Here is a 19,531-nt window from a genome sequence, read left to right on the forward strand (position 1 = left end):
TCGTCTATCTTAAAATTCCATATTACTAAAAATAAACCCATTCAAATGAATGAGAGTCACATCAGCTGTAGCCCTGATCCACTCTCAGGGTTGAGACAGACACTGGTATTGTTTAAAGGAGGTGTTAGTTAACAAATGAATGAGGCATCTAAGATTTTTGAGTTCCCACCCCCTCTTACTCCTTCCTCCCACCCCTTCTCCAGGCGGTTTCCTCTCCTCACACACACTCACACTCTGCAGTCATTCAGAGGCACAGCGTGGAGGCTGCACACACACACACACACACACACCAACACTTGAGAGCGACATGGCAAGACTACCTCAGCGCTGTGTGATGATATCAGTGTGTTTGGCAGGAACTCTCCTACTGCTGCCGCTCTGCTGGGGTGAGTGAGTGTGTGTGTGTGTGTGTGTGTGTGTGTGTGTGTGTGTGTGTGTGTGTGTGTGTGTGTGTGTGAGAGCGAGACCGAGATTGACTTCAATGTGGGAACTTGCTATGTTTGGAATGAGACAGATCTAGTGCGAGATAAAAAGTTCTAAAAATTTAGCATTTGAAAAGATGTTTGCATGTGTTGTATTTGAGGCTGAGAAACCTGTAGAAAAGTGGTAACTTGCAATTGTTTCCTCATAGGGATATGCAAATCATAACTTATAATTTACCTTTCATGTTGTTCCATGTTGAGTTTTTCCTTCATCTGCGGAACACACACACACACACACACACACACACACACACACACACGCATATTTTAAAGAATGTTTTGTCCGTGCAATGGAGGTCTATGGGGTCCAAAACAACATTGATTTTCACTGTGTTGACAAAACAACCCATTTTCAAAATATATCCTTTATGTTCCACAGAAGAAAGAAAGGTATAATTTTGTTAGTTCTGTGTTTAGTGTTGGTCCAACTCAATGCATTTAGGTTGATTGGGGTTCCCAAACATTTCCATTCCAGAACCCACAATCTATCTCAAGACCCACCAGAATATTTGAGATGGGGGTCCAGAAGCTGTAAGATTTCTATTTAATGCTGGTATGTCATGCAGCCCTAGACTAAACTGTGTGTGTGTGTGTGTGTGTGTGTGTGTGTGTGTGTGTGTGTGTGTGTGTGTGTGTGTGTGTGTGTGTGTGTGTGTGTGTGTGTGTGTGTGTGTATGTGTGTGTATGTGTGTGTCATTCACTGAAACGTTAACTTATCTGCAGCCAAGTGACTTTTGCACGACCCTCATTTCTTTTCCCGCTCTGCATCCCACAAATAGTTCGAAAATTCCTGAATTAGGTTAAAAAAAAAATTCTCACTGTATTGACACAAAATATGTTTATGAGCATGCAGAGATCCGCTGACAGGAAAAGTGTGTGTTGTGGGAATCTGGTTTTGATTTGTGTCTTTGAGTGCACAAGAAGACTTCTATATTTTCGTAAAGTTTTCAAGCTTAGTTATTGATCTGGAGCCGGTACACTGAAAATGTGGCAATGTGGTAACATCTAAATGAATGAATGAATGAATTAACTTATTAATCCAAAAATATTAAAAATCACCCTAAATCCTTTAGGTTATTCCAAAAAAAAAAAAAAAAAAAAAAAAATACATTAAGGGTTAAATCAGGTAGAAATAGTTATTTATGGTTAAAGCGACCTTAAAAAAAAGAAAAAAAATATTTTAAATAATAATAGATACTGAAGAAAACAAAAGAGGAAGTATCGTCTAAAACATGTTCTGCATTTTGTCTGAGCAAAGTATTGCGTTAGTCATGGCACTTGTTAAACCTTAAAGTCACACTCGAGATAACTTGGTTTGGGAATTCCCAGGGAAAAGGACACAAAAGTGCATCCTTATGGAGTTGTATGACAGTGCAATCCAGCGCTAAGTCTTCGGCATGACAGACGGCCCCAGGGGGTCATAACAATCACGAGGGCAAAGTAATCCCACCGTGTTCCCCGCACAGCTGTTTTCTGTCGACACACACACTCACCGCTCCGACTTCCTTCTCTTGCTCTGTTCATCGACTACCAGCAGAAACCGGCAGGAATTTGCTCTTTTGTCTTGAGGAAGTGACAGAACATCCATGACATCATTGTGGCGCAGAACTACAATAAGTGATAATTAGGAGCAGAAGACTGAATGATATCCTTAGCAAGAATAAAAGCTTCACAGGGAAGATTTACCACTAGATTTGTTGTTCGCTTTTAGTGCACGCCGAGAATTTACGCTGACATGTGCCGGAGCGCTTGGGAGCCTGCGCTTGGGAATGCGCACGACTGTATGTGCCAAGAGCCTGCATGGGGATTTTATGAATCAATTCATTAAAAACAAAAGATAGGAATTAATAAAGCAGATATCATGAGATGAGTAACATGCTTTACTGTTGGACTGAACCCAACACCTCATGGGGTTTGTGTAAAGCAATAAGGAGAAACATTGGCCAAAAATCATTATGGGAGTGAAGTCTTACCTTAAAGATATTTTCATAACTTTGAGTTCATGCTTGTTTTGACATTTCTTTAGGATAACATCTTGAAATCACAAGTTTTGGGGGCTTTTGAATGACTGATGGTGGTTGGTGGGAGTTGAAGGGTCAAGTTCCGCCTGACTAAATTTCCCAATGCCTCACGAGAAACTATGTTAGTCAGTGACTGCTATACGAATTGTCAATCACAGCTTAAAACGCACTATTCTTGTACTTAGCTTTCACTACTTTTTTTTTCTTTCGTGTTCCAGCTTGTTCGCTGTGTGTTTGGTGTGACCAGGTTGGGTTTTATAGTCTACACTGAGAACATGAAGTTGGACAACAGCCAGATAGTATGTTGAACCCTTTAAACTCTGGAATTGTGTTCATATCTCAGTGGCAATGTGACAAGGAGGATAAAAAAAGGCCATTTAACGTGGTGCACGTGTTTGAGTTATAGCTTCACAGCTCAGCTTCATTAACTTTCCTCGCCTAAGGAGAACTTGAAAGGAGAACTCATTCAGTGGGGCATGTGAATACCTTCACCCTAAAATCCACCAGGTTAACTTGCAGTCAAAACACAATACTGTTATTTTTGTGTCTTTGTTTAGGAAAGCTAATCTGATTAAGGGGGCACGATAATGTTTGGATAAGAACCCATAGCGCGAGTTGTGGGATGTATGGGACTCAGTTTTCAGATGGCACTTAATAAAGTCAGACAGTGACTGCTGTACCCTAGGGATGATGACTTTAAAATAAACCACACATGGCATGCACTCGCAGAAAATAAAGTACATAATTGTACCTTTAGTGGTAGAATGGCTTGTCACTGGGGCTGTACCCTCAAGGGTACAATATTGTACCTTAATCTTTAAAAGAAACGGTACATATATGTACCTTTTAATGCATTTTGACCCTCAAAAAGGTACCTTGAGGTCCAATAATAAGCCCTATGGGGTACGTTAGTGTAGATTGTACCTCGGGGGACAGAAATGGACTCCTACTGTACCCCTATTTCTGACCACAGACCTGGCCACCAGACATCCCAGCGCTGAGCCTCACGCTGTTTATGGTACCACTTGTTTATTGGTGTTGATCCAGGTATTAACTCGGCCCTGTTTCCCACGAATCCCAAGAGAAAGTGAAAAGATTATGCTTGCGGATGATTATTAGATGTCTCCAAAGAGGTATGACTGCATGTAAGTTTGATCATGATTGGTCTGAAAAGAACATTGAGGACATGGATGATGAAGAAAGATTGCTCAGAGCATTCTTCTCACTGCTTGTTCCTTCAGCGGAGATTGTAATGATAAAGCAAGGCAAGTCTGGGAAACGGTTTAGGGAACTAATGGTGCTGGCAAACAGCCATGATGCAAAAGCCAAGTGTCATTTCTTGGTCATGTATGGCAAAACATTTGGGTTTCGGGTTCCATGATGCTGTCAATCAAACACTCTCATCTACAATAAGAAATAATGTAAATCTAAAATGTGCTTCGTAACTAATCTCCATGATGTTGAACTTAGATCATTCATTAAAAAAAAATATTATTCATAAATTTCTATGTGTGAAATTAACAGAAAAAAAAAAATACAATTAATATTTTACATAAGAAAGAACAGGTTTTTACACTTCACATAAAGCAAAAAATTTGATTAGTGTCCAATTCTCACTATTATCTATGACTTTAGTCTCTATATAAACTTCTTATTACTGGTATTGGGTTGGATTAAGGGATATAGAATATGGTCATGCAGAATAAGGCATTAATATGTGCTTAATAAGTACTAATAAACAGCCAATATCTTAGTTATATGCGTGCTAATAAGCAACTAGTTAATAGTGAGAATTGGAGCCTAAACTAAAGTGTGCATAAACTTTTTATTTAATAATTATTTTCCAAACGACAGTGAAATAAAATAAGGTATGAAGAGACTGACAATAAATTGACACCAGCTATTCATCAACTCTCAATGCCAGTTACTAATTGTCCATTAAAATGTACACACCTAGTGACAAGACAAACAATATTACAGTAATATTAATACTGAAGGGAATGTTCACAGCAACTTCCGCCACATAAGAAAAAAAATTATGCTTTGGTAAATCATAATTATAACATAAATAGTCAAAATTATAACTATTAAGGCATAGAATTAAGAATAAATTAAGTCATATTTATGACATAAAAAGTCAAAATCTGTCAAAATCTGAATGTCATAATTATCTTTTTAACTCATAATTACAACATTTTGTCATAATTTAGATTTTTTTTTCTTATGTGTGGAGAAAATGGCTTCTGATGACTAAGATATTTGTATGAAACGAGTGAATCCGAGTGTAATACGAGAAACATGAAAGTAGAAACTTCAGCGAACTAATATACAGTGTTGCCTTTATGATGGAGAATATTGGGAAATATCTGACCACTGGATATTGCGATTAACCAATAAGAATCGAGTATTCCAAATAGCCATGTGAAAATGGATTCTGAGTCATGAATACTATTGAACCACACAGAAGATCCGCACCGCAAGAAAACAATTGCTGACACCAATTTTTACAATGTGTCCGGGTGTAAATTACAATGGAAAAGAGCTTTTAACAATCCTTTTCTACTCTGACATCTGATATTTGCCTTTCTCCCTAAAAAGTTCAAAGTAAATGGAGTCAGACAAATCCAGATAAGCCTAAGGCACATGAGGTGGGATTCTTGGGCTGAACTCCCAGGTGTAGTCTGGATATCATTCACGTTCCCTGAAGAAAAAACACTGACACTGATCACCTTGGTCTCGCTGAACAGCTGTATAAATGAGGAAGATGTAAGAGGAAAAGCCTGACGGATTATTTTTCCAGCTTCTGGGGTCCGATCCCATCAAAACTGAACTCTGAGGAGAATCACTACTGAAGGGAATTCTGTGCATCCAGTGCCATAAATACACGGTGGCCCAAAGGTTTCGAAGATTTCCATATGATTCTGATGATTTATAGTGCCAGCCATGATCCTGAAGCTCAGGGTTTAATGCAATGACAAGCTGACTGATTACACATCCCATGATGCCTTGCCTCTTGTTGTCTTTTTCAAGCATTCCTACACTCGAATAAAATACATTTAGGATCTTATTAATTTACCTTTGAAAAAATCTGTTGAAATGGCCAGTTAAAAAAAAAAAAATGTTTATTCAACAAAATCACATTAAATTGATCAAAAGTGGCAGCAACACATTTATAATCTTACAAAAGATTTCTGTTTCAAATAAATGCTGTTCTTTTGAACTTTCTATTCATCAAAGAATCCTGAAAAAAGTTTTTCAACTTGTTTCACAAAGCTATTTTAGACCGGTCTATAGTGTTAGACAAGTCTAAAATTAGCTCATAGACTAGTCTAATGCAAGTTAGACTGTTTCACAAGAATAAAGACTGACTTAATTTAGACCAAAAAAATTAGACACCTTACCCCAGGCTAACTTAGGTCTAAGACTCTGTTACCTTGACATTCAGCAGTAACAATCAGTTACATTACAAACAGCCAAAAGAAAAGGGAAAATGGCTCATAATTTAAACATTTCTTCTTGTTACTACATTCTCCGCTAAATTTCCCAAGTAAAACGTCCATGTAACTGTTATACTCCTCCAACAAACACATATTTTCCACTGGGGTAAACTGCACTGAGCGGTTGAATGCGCTTACTCGATCCGCCATGTTTTTTGTTGAAAGGTGTCTTAATTTACCCAGAATGCATTGCAGTGTAGTCCTACTTAAGATAGTCAGAGTCTTAAGTGCTTTGTGCAACGGTCTGATTTAGATGTCTATCCGAACTCTGACTATCTACTATATCTAAGCCATAGTCAAAGTCTATCTTTGTGAAACCGGCCCCAGAAATGCATCAAATCAGCATATTAGAATGAATAAAGACTGACTTAATTTAGACCCAAAAAATTAGACACCTTACCCCCAGGCTAACTTAGGTCTAAGACTATGTGTTACCTTGGCATTCAGCAGTAACAATCAGTTACATTACAAACAGCCAAAAGAAAAGGGAAAATGGCTCATAATTGAAACATTTCTTCTTGTTATTACATTCTCCGCTAAATTTCCCCAAGTAAAATGTCCTTGTAACTGTTATACTCCTCCAACAAACACATATCTTCCGCTGGGGTAAACTGCACTGAGCGGTTGAATGCGCTTACTCGATCCGCCATGTTTTTTGTTTTGAAAAGTGTCTAAATTTACCCAGAATGCATTGCAGTGTAGTCCTACTTAAGATAGTCAGAGTCTTAAGTGCTTTGTGCAACAGTCTGATTTAGATGTCTATCCGAAGTCTGACTATCTACTATATCTAAGCCATAGTCAAAGTCTATCTTTGTGAAACCGGCCCCAGAAATGCATCAAATCAGGATCATGTGACACTGAAGACTGGAGTAATGATGCTGAAAATTCAGCTTTATCATCACAGAAATAAATTACAATTCATAATCCATCCAAATAACTATTTTAAAACAGATTTATTTTTTTATTTAATAATACAATTATTACTGTTTTTATTGTATTTTTGCAGCCCAAGAGCAAAAGAGGCTTCTTTCAAAAAAAAAAAAAAAAAATTGTTACCCACCCCAAACTTATGAACGGTTATCCGATCTAAATAACTCAAATGTAAACGAATGTTCACATTTGTTTAAACAAATGTCTTTTCTCAATCTCTTGAGCCTGACAGAACCGGCTTCACAGATGTTACTGCTGGCTCTTCATTCATTAACCGTCCCCAGTAATCTCGCAGTATCACATATGCAGGAAAAGACAGGATGCTTGGGAAGAAGGAATGTCATGCTGAATGCTCTCACATAACTGACAAATGGCAATAGTATGTGAGAGGCAATACAAAGATCTCAAATTACTGACACTGCTTCTTTTCAATGGCAAACAATGTCCTCTATGGTTCGGTGAGGTGACGGAGTTGTGTTGGCCGGTGAAGATGGCCAGATAATGTTCAAAGCATTAATTGTGTTTGTGAAATGAAGTCATAATTAATGGCTGACATAATCCCTGTCTGCCTGGTGTGAGTGCATATTGAGGCATGTTGAGTGATCTGTCCAGATGCTGACTTCCACATTGTTTCCCACAATTGTATGTTTTTCCACAAATAACAGCTAAATCAAATCTCTTTTGTCTTCGCAGGTGTTGAGGAGGACCAATATAATTATGACTATGATTCCACTCATACCCCGGAGTACGACTACAACTCAACGTTCGGGTTCTTCAGTAGGTTTTCAATGGGTTCTATATAAACTTGTAAAGGTTCTTTCAGGTTCTTCACACACAGTAGTGGCCAAAAGTGACGTCCGGTCCAGGAAGACTTCACCCTTTATCCAAATATTAAAAGGTTGTTTTAAAGATTTTGTAAGCATAATGCTAGTTGTGCTTGGAGTCAATAGTTTTATTCGCAATGAAACATTAACATTTTTGGCCAGGCTGTCAATCAAAGAAATTATGAACACATGCAAAAACAACAGAGAGCTGAAATATTAATAACTGATTATGTTGTAGTCAATGTATGCTTTTTCATGTGAGCATTTTGTTTTATGCATTTTTCTTTCTTTTCATTTTCCTTTTTTTTGCATAGTAAAGTAAACCTGTAGCTTGCCTTTTTTGCCAAAAAAATGTGTCAGATAAATACCGTAACCAAGTTTAGTGTTTTAGTCTTCCCTCATATTTAAAAAAAATTTAATAAATAAAAAATAAGAAAAAAATGTCCTCATATTTTAATGGTTTAATCGAACTTGTAGGGTCATTAAAAACAAATATTCCCATCCAGACGTCACTTTTGGCCACTAGTGCACCTTTTAAGTCTTCCCGTCATTTTCATGTAGTTTTAATTAACTAATTAGCCGACACCCCAGAGTGTCATTCATTATTACAGCAGGAGGTCCAGCTCATGACACTGATATATGATATATATGAGATATAATCTGAGAAGAAATCTTAGTCATACACTAATTATGCATGTGGGAATTCTAATGGGATTGTTTCTCATCCCGGTAAAACTATAGAAAAGTCACAATATACGACACACTGCTGACTGCAACTACAGTATAAGAATGAATTAAAGGCCATATCAGTATACTGTACATTGATCATCATCATCATCATCATCATCATTATCATCAAAAAACCAAAGCCCAATGTACCGTTCAAAAGTTTGGGGTCAGTAAGATTCTTTCTTTCTATTCATCCAAAGATCCTGGAAAACATATTACAAAAATATTCGGCATCACAACTGTTTTCAACATTGATAATAAAAAATTCTTGATCACCAAATCAGCATTTCTGAAGGATCATGTGAACATGAATACTGAACATTCAGCTTTGTATCACTGGTATTAATTACATTTTAAAATATATTCAAATAGAAAACAGTTATTTTAAATATGTAATAATAATATTTATAATAATAATTTATAATAATATTTCGCAATATTACTGTTTTTACTGTAGTATTGATGAAATAAATGAAGCATTGGTGAGCATTAGAGACTTCTTTAAAAAAATCTATCACATTTTATTTGGAAAGTCCCCTCTGGACATACTTTTGACTATAAGTAACGTTGCTCCTACATGTCAACTAACTCTCATTAGAGTATTAGTAGACTGATAGGGTTAGGGTTACTAAGTTGTAACTACACAGTTACTTATAGTCAGTAGATTGCCGTTTGGGGAGCATCAAAGTAACGTGTAACCAAAATATCGTACCAACCCAAACCTTTGAACAGTAGTGTATGTGTTTATGTACTTGCATGAAGCATACACACACAAATATGCTGGGTTGTTTCAACCCACTTTTTCAAACAAACCCACCCGTTGGGTTACATTTTTGAATGACATTTTTAACCCAACGTTTGGGTTTTGACCATATTTGACCCAAAATTGGGTTAAGACAACCCAGCATTATTTTAGAGTGTAATGATTACTCATTTTTCAAGATCCACTGTATCTGTCTCATTAGGCAATGCCAGCAGTGATGTTCTAGAGAAGTTTTTAATGGGAGGAGACACAGACGCTGGAGAAGAAACAAACTTTACAACAGATGGAAGTGTAACAACTTTTACAGAAACAGATGGAAGTGTGTATGAGCAGAAGCCCACTGCGCCCACAGTCAATAGGAATCAGGTATTTCTTCAACCGCTTCTCTTATACCTCCAAATGCACTGTAATATGCTGAATACACCAAACACTCACATGTCCCAACACATTATGAAGTCCTGAGTAATGTGGTTCATCTCCTTCCCGAGACACAAAAGCCTTGTGTCTTTGAGATGGGATTGTGAAAGTGGAATTGCTTACTTTACCGTTTTTTTTTTTTTTTTTGCGGGCGGACAGAACTCCTCCACACAGAACTTCCAAACACGGAGGTCAGACGTTCAGCATCTTACACAAAATGACGAACAAATGATATATCTGCTCAATAACACAGAAGTGTTATCTTCTGAGAAAAATGAGGAAATATGTCATGACCTGTTCTTACACCCCAGGAAAAGAAAAAAGGAAAAAAAAAACATTGTGAAATCCAGAGCTGCAGAACTTACTTAAAATATCTGGATGATTTCAACAGCACATTGTTTCCATAAAACACATAGATCTATTGCAGAAAATTAAAACCCATCTCTATATTTAATCCCTGTATTTAATCTGTGAAAATATCAGTGGATGAGGTAATAGTCATGTTTAATGAGTGCAATAAACCTCCGCGAGGTGAAATGACATGTTTTATTGGATTGTCTGACGAGGCACTATGGACCTGCTGACGAAGCAAACTGGGAGTGAACATGAATGTAAACAGGTGTCCCTGTTATTTTAAGAACATGGATCTATTTGAAAGCTCCATCTGCTTCTTATCCTCGTGTGTTGTAAAGTTAAACAATGGCTCTGCTCTGCATTAAAGGAAGGCATCTGTAAACAGAGGAAATGCGGAGGGGGTCGTGGTCTCTCAACAGTGCGCCAATCAACTTATTTAGGCATGCACATTTAATCAAAACAAGCTACTAATTATACAAAGCCATTTGAATTCATGCGAGAAAGCAAATGCATTACGTTTGCAACATCTGCTTTAAACACACAATGGAAAAATCTCAGACAATAAAGCACTGTCACGCTGCTCCACATTGTGGAGAGAACTGTAAAACACAAGAGCACATGATGCATTTTGAACTGATGAATGTTAGCTATAGAACGAGACAGTTTTGAGAGTCATTGAAGCATTATTTTGCTTCGCTTCAGCTATGATAAAGAGGTATCCATTGCGTGTTGAAGGCAAGGAGGGGAGGGGTGTGCTTGTGTGGGTTGATATCAACAGTGTTTCTCAGAAATCACTCACTGCACCTTTAAATCATTCCCGTAGGTAAAGGGAAACCACGCTTTAAATCTCATACTTAAGGGAAAACTTAAGGTGCTTTATGCAACCAGGCATAGAGATCTCAAAATATTGTCCACACTGTAAAAAGTGTTTAGTTTCCTTATGCGTTAAAATGCAGTAAATAAACGTAATGCTTAATTGAAAAAAATAAGTTATGTGACCTTGACAATTCCACTGTACTTAATTTTTTCAATTAAGCATGAAGTTTATTAACTTAATAATTTTAAGGCAAGGGGTTTCCTAATTTTTTTAAGTTAAGTCAACTGATCACTTTTGAGTATCTATGAGTATCTACTAAATCCCAAGCCTGTTTGGCAGCAGTTTACTGACACAATACCTTTTTATTTATTTTTATTTTTTAGGCATCTCGATCAACGCCTGTATGTTCCCTTCTTACTTTGGTTCTGGTTCATCAGCTGCTCACACTACTATAGCAGCAGGACCCTGTTACACACTGTGAACAGGTGAGTAAAACACCTCACTCACCATGCAGCGTTCATATCCATGTGGGAAATTCAGGGAATTCATTTATGGATACATTAATTAGGGATGCACTGATATTGAAATTCTGGCCCAGATGAATGGCTGATGTGATATAGCTACACTAAAAAAACGATTGGCTAGTTAAAACACATTATAAGCTAAAATGGTTTGTATGCTAAAACAATGTACCACAACATTATAATATAGGCTGTAAGATAAATACATATTGCTATTTGCAGTGTTTGAAAGAAAGGAAGAAACAGAGAGAAAGAGAGAGAGAGAGAGAGAGAGAGAGAGAGAGTATTTGGGTATTACAGGTGAAACTCGAAAAATTGTAATATCGTGCAAAAGTTCGTTTATTTCAGTAATTCAACTTAAAAGGTGAAACTAATACATTATATAGATTCATTACATGCAAAGTGAGATATTTCAAGCCTTTATTTGATATAATTTATAATTGTTAAAATTCAAAATTAGAATATTTTTGAAAAGGTTTTCATAGCTGTAAGCCATAATCATAACAATTATAACAAATAAAGGCTTGAAATATCTCACTTTGCATATAATGAGTCTATATAAAATATTAGTTTCACCTTTTAAGTTGAATTACTGAAATAAATGAACTTTTGCACGATATTCAAATTTTTCACAGAGTTTCACCTGTTTACAAAAAAACAAGGGGTTGTGTGTGTGTGTGTGTGTGTGGCCGGAAACAGTGTTAGCTGCGCATTTCAAAGTAACATTAATAAAGATGGTTGTTCTTTTTTCTCATTGTTATGCATGAACACCAAAGGTTTTGCTATCATCACTCTGATACAGCTCTTAAAGTCAGCATGAAACCGAAGTCTTTTCTTCCCTTAGTTCCCTATTGTGACTGAAATCTGAGTGAAATGACTTCTTGAAGAAGAAAAAAATATAGGGCGGGACTTGATTTTGTCCAGAGGAATTCATTGATTGGATGGTTGTGGTTTGCTATTGGTCGATCTCATGTGAGTGACAGGTTGCCCCGCCCTCGTCATCAGAGAAGAGAAGAGATGCAGCAAGAGGAAGGGGAAGTTATTTTTTTTGATTAAAGATTACGAGGCACATTAATAAATAAAAATAATGATGTGCACAGATAAATAATTGATAATAAATACTCCAATATTTCATAAAAATAAAAACTGTCCATTTTTATTTAATTTGCCATAATCTATTATTATCCATTTAAATTAGTACAATCTTATTTTTTTTTATATATATCCTACATAAACAGAGATTAAATAAAAACACAAAGATATATAGTGCATCCCTAAATTGATATAAAAATGAATGTGTTATATATAGAAACATATCAGTGATATATATTTATATCATTAAAGTTTTCTTTTGATTGTGCACACTGTTACTTGGTACTAAAACATATAGTATATAAATGCAATGATTTGAATGTGCTGCTGCTGATCTGTGTGAACAGAGATCTGTGATACTCTTTGGAGTCTGCAGAGGGCACTCAAACATTGATGAGTTCAGGAGGTTTTGTGGGGTGTGTTGGTGTAACGGGACACATGAATTTACTGTGATTTACTGTGATTTGAAATGATTGTCCGGAAGCCTCAGAATTGAAGTTTTCAAACTTCTCGGCACTCATTACATTGCAGTACATGTGCTCCTGCTCTCCGCCACACACAACTGCACCTTTCATGAGATATACATCTAGCCAATAAACAAGTGATAACATCTTTTAATACTTTAGACTCAATGGCTTTCCGTTTCTCCAATTATTCTAGAAGTCCAGGAGGAGGAAGAGCAGATGGACAGATGACCTGAACGGAAGACATTTGGACATCCAGTACACACACACACACACGCGCGCGCTCATGCACACACACTCAAACAAACACCGCAGTGGATAAATGACAAACCATGACAACACACGGCTTGCAAGCTGTAAACAAAAAGACACATTGTTCGTTATTCTTTGTCACCGCAAAACAAGCGCACAGAGGTCAAAGGTCTCAAAGGCTGGATCAATGGAATGGAAAATGAATGTGAAATGGGGCTAAACATAATAACAGGTTCTTTTGTGGATATTCTTTCAGGATGTGACTCAGAGCAGGTGATTTGAGGAGCCTGAATAACAAAGAAATTGAAAAAAACAAGTTTCTCTTCCCACTGTCCACTGTTTTTTTTTATGCCATTTTTGTCTCTTTTATGAGACTTAGTCATTTTAAAAGCATCTATAATGTGTATATCATTTGATTGCATGGCGAGACTAAATGTGTCAGATTGGTAAGTTGAGAAACAAGCAAATCAGTGGTACATAATGTACGATTTTAGTACGCCAGTTTCATCCATAAGCAATATATAAACTGACCGGGAATCATGTTATGTTTGGGGAAACTGTAGAAACACACTGAATTTCTACAATTAGATCAAGCTTTTCTAGTCATTCGAAGGTCATGACCTCTTGCAGATATTACATGTAGGCACTTTTCTTCGCCACTGCACTTCTTCTAAGCCTCACTATTTCCTCAGTAATCCTTAGATACAAGCACATTTCTATTTTGTATTCTATTCTATTACAAATAGAGATGGTGATTTACACCAAAATGCACATGATTATGTGAGCTAGTTGAGCATTTTTTATGTGTTGTTTCAAAATTCTGAATAAATATTTTTTCAAGTAATTCCCTGCTGCCTTATCATCTGTGTGATCTCAACCATCAAAGAGGTTATCACGATCACAAGTTATTATTCAGGATGTCACATCTGTTAAAGGGGTGGTATAATGCCCTTTTCACAAGATGTAAAATAAGTATTTGATGTTCCCAGAGTGTGTATGTGAAGTTTTAGCTCAAAATACCTCACAGATATTTTTATTCAGCATGTTCAAATTGTCACTTTTTGAGGGTGAGCAAAAACGCACCTTTTGTGTCTGTTCCTTTAAATGCAAATGAGCCGCTGCTCCCGTCACAGGGGGCGGAGCTTCAAGAGCTCGTGTCCTTTTACCTCACATCAACATGCACTGAAAATCTCAAAAAGTTGAGCCTTTTATGTTCAAGTCAGACAATGATGGAGAGACTCAAGAAGAAGTGACAACATGTAGAACGCAACAGGACGTTTCTGTATGGTTAGTTGATGAATTTATGTAGCTTATGTGTAGTTATCTTCTAGTCATTATTTAGCATATTCTGTCTTGATGATCTATAAATCGTGTTCTGGGGGCGGGGTTTATGTAAATTCTGAGGGTTGGTGATGTCACTAACCCTGGAGGAAGCTTGTGTAGTTCCTACCAGCCATTTGTTGTAGTCTTTATAAAGCAATTGCTTTAAAAGCGAATATCTTTCATTTGCTTTGAACTTTGAGCATTGTAACTTTGCAGATGTTGTTTATGCTCAAACAGCAACATTATACACTAACTAAAGTTAGAAAAGTGAAATCATAATTAACCCCCCCTTTAAACTAATCAGTTTTAAAAAGCACTCAGGTTAATCTGTATTCAAAGCCTTACGTTTCACGTCTTCATCAACACGGAGACTGACACAATTCTGGGTCACGTCCTTAGAAATAGCCCGTTTTTAGTCAGCATTAGCCAATTAAATCCACTCGGAAACATGCAGCGATTGTGTCAGGAATAGCCTTTCCGTATCAACGGCCTCTGCACTTATTCATTTAACTGCTGTCAGTGGGTGCCAATCAGATCACTAACACTGGAGGAAAAATATCATGCAGCTTGCAACAATCAGTAAAATATTCATGATTTTTAAGCGTTACTCTGCCATAAAAGACTTAGTCAATAGGTCAGTGGGAGAAACACAGACAGAGGCGTCTGAGGGGGTTCATAAACACACAGGGTAAGGTCAGAAACATTATAACGCGGCTCAGCGCTGATGACGACACGCGATATCTAAACCGGATCGCTATCAGAGCTCTTCAGACAGTTTATGTTCTGTACTGCTCATTTGAAATGAGATGTGCTTCTGATAAAGGGAGCCGGTTCTGCGCCGGAAAATCTCACGGGTGGAATCTGACGTTGTAGTCAGACTGGCTTCTTTAGGGATAAGGAATGAGGAATTGAACAGTCTTACTTTTAGACAGGCTTCCAGACTACAATTGTTCTTTTCCCTGACTTGCTCACCAAACATTACTTTTCAGGACATGTGCTCACAATTATAATTACAAAAACCAGTCCAGACCAGTCGGTCTTCTAGAAACAGAGGAGCGACTGGTGCCACCATGTTGAAAACACATGATCAGTTGTGTCTTGCAATTGACTGAGTTAGGGGCCGTTTACACGACATCGTTATCAACTAAAAACGGGAAACTTTTAATGCGTTTTGGACGTTTACACGACAACAGCGTTTTGGCGACCTGAAAATGCAAGCCTTTGAAATTGGGTTTCGAATGCAAGCCTCTGTTACCCTGGTAATCCAGAGTTCTCGCGAGAGCACAAGTTGAATTTGCTCAGCGAGTTACTCTGGTGTCTAGTAATGATGCTCATTAAATATGCCCCTCGATCTGAGCTGCACCAATCACATCGGGTTATCTGATATAGGCGGGCCAGAGGCGAGCTAAACAGAAGACGACAGCGCTGTGACGTCGAAGTCATTAGTAAACATTGCAAGATGGCTATGGATGAACACCAGTTGTTTGAAACGGCTTTGGCCGCTACAATGAACGAGCTAGACTTGGCTTTTTATCTAAAAGAGGAACAGAAGACACCGCTCGAATCCTTCCTTTGCAAGAAGGACGTTTTTGCTGTTTTGCCGACCGGATACGGTAAGAGTCTAATCTACCAGTTAGCTCCGCTGGTAGCTAAGCGTATGGGGTTTATTGTTGTGATTGGTCGTAGTGTTATCCAATTGCGTGCAGTGAGATTTTCAAATGCACGCTTGGTGCCGCCCCTCGAGCTGGCCGATTTTCATTAGTCGACGCCAGACCATTAATCTTTTAGATTTAAGTCTGGATTTCCAGGCTAAGTCTCTGTGTAAACTATACAAAAATGTGAATTTGTGAAACGCTGATGTCATGTGCATGTGTGTATATATAGGCGCGTTATATTTCTTTACAAAGTGACATCGGCAACTATTGGCCTGGCATGCATACAGAGGTGGGTAGTAACGAAGTACATTTACTTCGTTACATTTACTTGAGTATTTTTTTGGAAAAATTGTACTTTTAAGAGTAGATTTGAATGTGGGTACTTATTACTTTTACTCGAGTACATTTCTAATGAAAAAACTGTACTTTTACTTCGTTACGTTGGGCGACGTCCTTCTCGTTACTTTATTTTAATGCAATGTGTTGTTAAATGCGTAGTTTATTCCAAGCGCGATGTATCTTTTTTTTCTGGGCTTGAGCGATGCTCAATTCACAAATGAATCACTCTTTTGAGTCGATTCTGTTCAAAGACTTCATCAAACAAGTTGGTAGATCTGTCTAAATCGGTTCGCGAATCAGTTTGAATGATTCAGTTCCTGATTCTGTTCAGTTCCTGCACGCACTGAATCGTCTGAAGCGATTGCAATTCACACTCGACTCGGAGTCGTAACAGGAAGATTTAAAGGGGACATATCATGCTAAATGCACTTTTTTAGCCCTTAAATGCATTTTGTTGTATATTTGGAGTGTTTAGAAGTACAGAAAAGATGAAATTATTCTCTTCAGGTGCTTCGTTGATATCTTTATATTCTGTTTTGGTCATATTTTTCAACCGGTTCAGATTTTTCTGTTATCTATGACGTTTTTTGAACTATCACGTCACAGTATTTGCAGCGGAACTGCCAAATAAGGACATTGACTTCCGGCCCAACACTTCGAGCAATCCGCCATTATTATTTCTCGCTGCAATTTTGTAGTCCAAGCTAAAGGATGCAGAAGTTACGAGAGGGTAAGTTAAAATGTTCGGTTGTTGGATGTAGTAACCCACACGCTTCATTACACCGTCTAATTTAGATGAACTGCCGCGCTTGTGACAGGAGCATGTTTAACTGAAAGAACGAGCAGAGAGAGAGACCCGGTCGCGCGCGCGCTCACTCTCTCTCTTCAGAGCCAGGCGAAAGTGTAAACAAGACATCACCGTCTCCAACCTAGACGCTGTCTTGCTCTCTCTCCCTCGGACATATTAATCAAAATAAATCGACACGGTGGTAAAAGGTCGGAAGACCAAAGTTTCATGTGTAAATACAGTACACACCATTGCGATACATCCATATGAAGACGTTGTTCTGCAGGTTCGTCGTCTTCATTTTCATCTCGCTCCGGCTCTGGCTCGAACATGTAAGGCTGGCTGGACAAGTCTTCCGTTGTTGACATTTTGTTAATAACGTGTGTATAAAAGTTTCTGTGCGCTAGATAATCCTATCTCTGCTACCAGACTACAAAAATGGCCGAACGGGGTGGAGTTGAACCGAGTGTCACCGCTACAACCTGGAGAGGGGGCGGGGTATGAAGTGTCTCAATATTATTTAAAGAGACCGCACCAAAACGAGTTGCTTTCAGAAGCACATTAGAAAAGGGGTAGAAAAGGGGCCTGTGGAGCTATAATAATGAGGAATTCAGACCCAAGCATTGCAGTTCCGCTTTATATAGACTACAAATGTATGATTTATATGTAAAAAGGAACAATTTAAAAGCATGATATGTCTCCTTTAAGGACATCAAGAGCGTTGGATGAAGTGGCCGTGGACCTACAGTACAGTCAAGTGAGAGCAAATCTTCAAATGCATCATATATTTGCCAGCGATGAAGATCTTTATTAGTTGAACATCTTCGTATGCTGTCTGTGAATGAATGATTCCACAGGACGATACATTTGATTTCATTTAACTCAGGTAATACATTTTACAACCAAACAGATTATTATGCCATGATAGCACTACTAGAAAGGATGACATTACCCGTTTTTTGGACATAATACATTAATTTCTACATTAAATAAGCTACCATTGTTCACAGTTTATGAACACCCGCCATCCTGCGGTAGTTTGTGTGTATTGTTGCGCAGTGGCGTACGAACTCGACTTGAAAACGAATGCCTTTGCCTGCCGTACACACAGTTAACCAGTTTAAACATGCTTGCAGAAATAAACATTTGATTATATTTTGGAGAACAGACAGAAAAAGATCCGTCGATGTACTTGTGTTTGTTTTTTTGTGTTCAGATGTTCATTATCAGTCATGACATGAGCGCGAGCACATGTGGAGAGTTTTAACTCTTTCTTCTCTGTGTCAATTACATGCCTTTGAATGCAACACTCTGCAGATTCACTTTATTTCTACATGTCTAATAATCCAAATGTAGTTGTATAAGTTACTATTATACAAACCAAAGGACAGGCAATGATTTTCGGACTACAGATGGCAGAAATAATGTTTTTTGTTGCAAAGAGAGCCAATCTACTTATGAAAATAATAGTCATTTAAATAAAAAAAATCTAAATAATATTATTTTATATATATATGACGACTTCAGATGCAAAAGCCTCTAAGTACCATCTGAAATTTTCTTCTAAAAGAGCATTTTTATCAAGTTTGTATGTTTATGTTCAGTTATTTCACTTAAATGGCAATGAAAAGTACCTATTAATTGTCATTAAAGTGAAATTACTGAACTTAAATATACAAGCTTGATAAAAATGCTTGTTTTAGAAGAAAGTTTCAGATGGCACTCAGAGGCTTTTGCATCTGAAGTCTTCATATATATATATATATACTGTAGCCTATATATATATATATATATATAAAATATAGGCCTATATGATCCGAAGTAAGTTACTCGCTACTTGAGTAGTTTTTTCATTGGATACTTTTTTACTCTTACTCAAGTAACTATTAAGATTATTACTTTTACTTTTACTTTGAGTAAATATTTCTATAAGTACTTGTACTTTTACTTGAGTACAGTTTTTGGGTACTCTACCCACCTCTGCATGCATAACACAGTTTTTAATAGTTTTCGCAAATTCGTGTGAACCTTGATTAGAACGGGCCTTAACTCTTGATGATAATAGAAACAAGAAAAACTTAATATAGTAAGTTAATATATAAATGCTTTACACAGAACAAACATAAAGGAGCATCTAAACAAACAAACAAAAAATCAAACCAAACGACTTCACCTTGATTTGAAGCAGTGTCAGTCAGTAAACCAATTTCATGCATTCAGACCAGTTGGTGTCAGTAAAGAGTTAAAAAATTAAATAAAAGTGG

At 37.3% G+C, this 19,531-nt stretch overlaps 1 protein-coding gene across 1 annotated transcript; it reads left to right on the plus strand.

The window, feature by feature from the left end:
* The first annotated feature begins 224 nt into the window (after nucleotides 1-224).
* LOC309510988 (uncharacterized protein) lies at nucleotides 225-14,007 on the plus strand. Its single transcript, XM_082186025.1, has 5 exons — nucleotides 225-386; nucleotides 7,624-7,707; nucleotides 9,449-9,612; nucleotides 11,218-11,319; nucleotides 13,108-14,007. Exons 1-4 carry the CDS (start codon nucleotides 308-310, stop codon nucleotides 11,287-11,289), a joined length of 399 nt encoding a protein of 132 aa, XP_082042151.1. The 5' UTR covers nucleotides 225-307; the 3' UTR covers nucleotides 11,290-11,319; nucleotides 13,108-14,007.
* The last annotated feature ends 5,524 nt before the right edge of the window (nucleotides 14,008-19,531 follow it).

This window comes from Leuciscus leuciscus, assembly GCF_965113295.1.
Source record: "Leuciscus leuciscus genome assembly, chromosome: 12".
Lineage (NCBI taxonomy): Eukaryota > Metazoa > Chordata > Actinopteri > Cypriniformes > Leuciscidae > Leuciscus > Leuciscus leuciscus.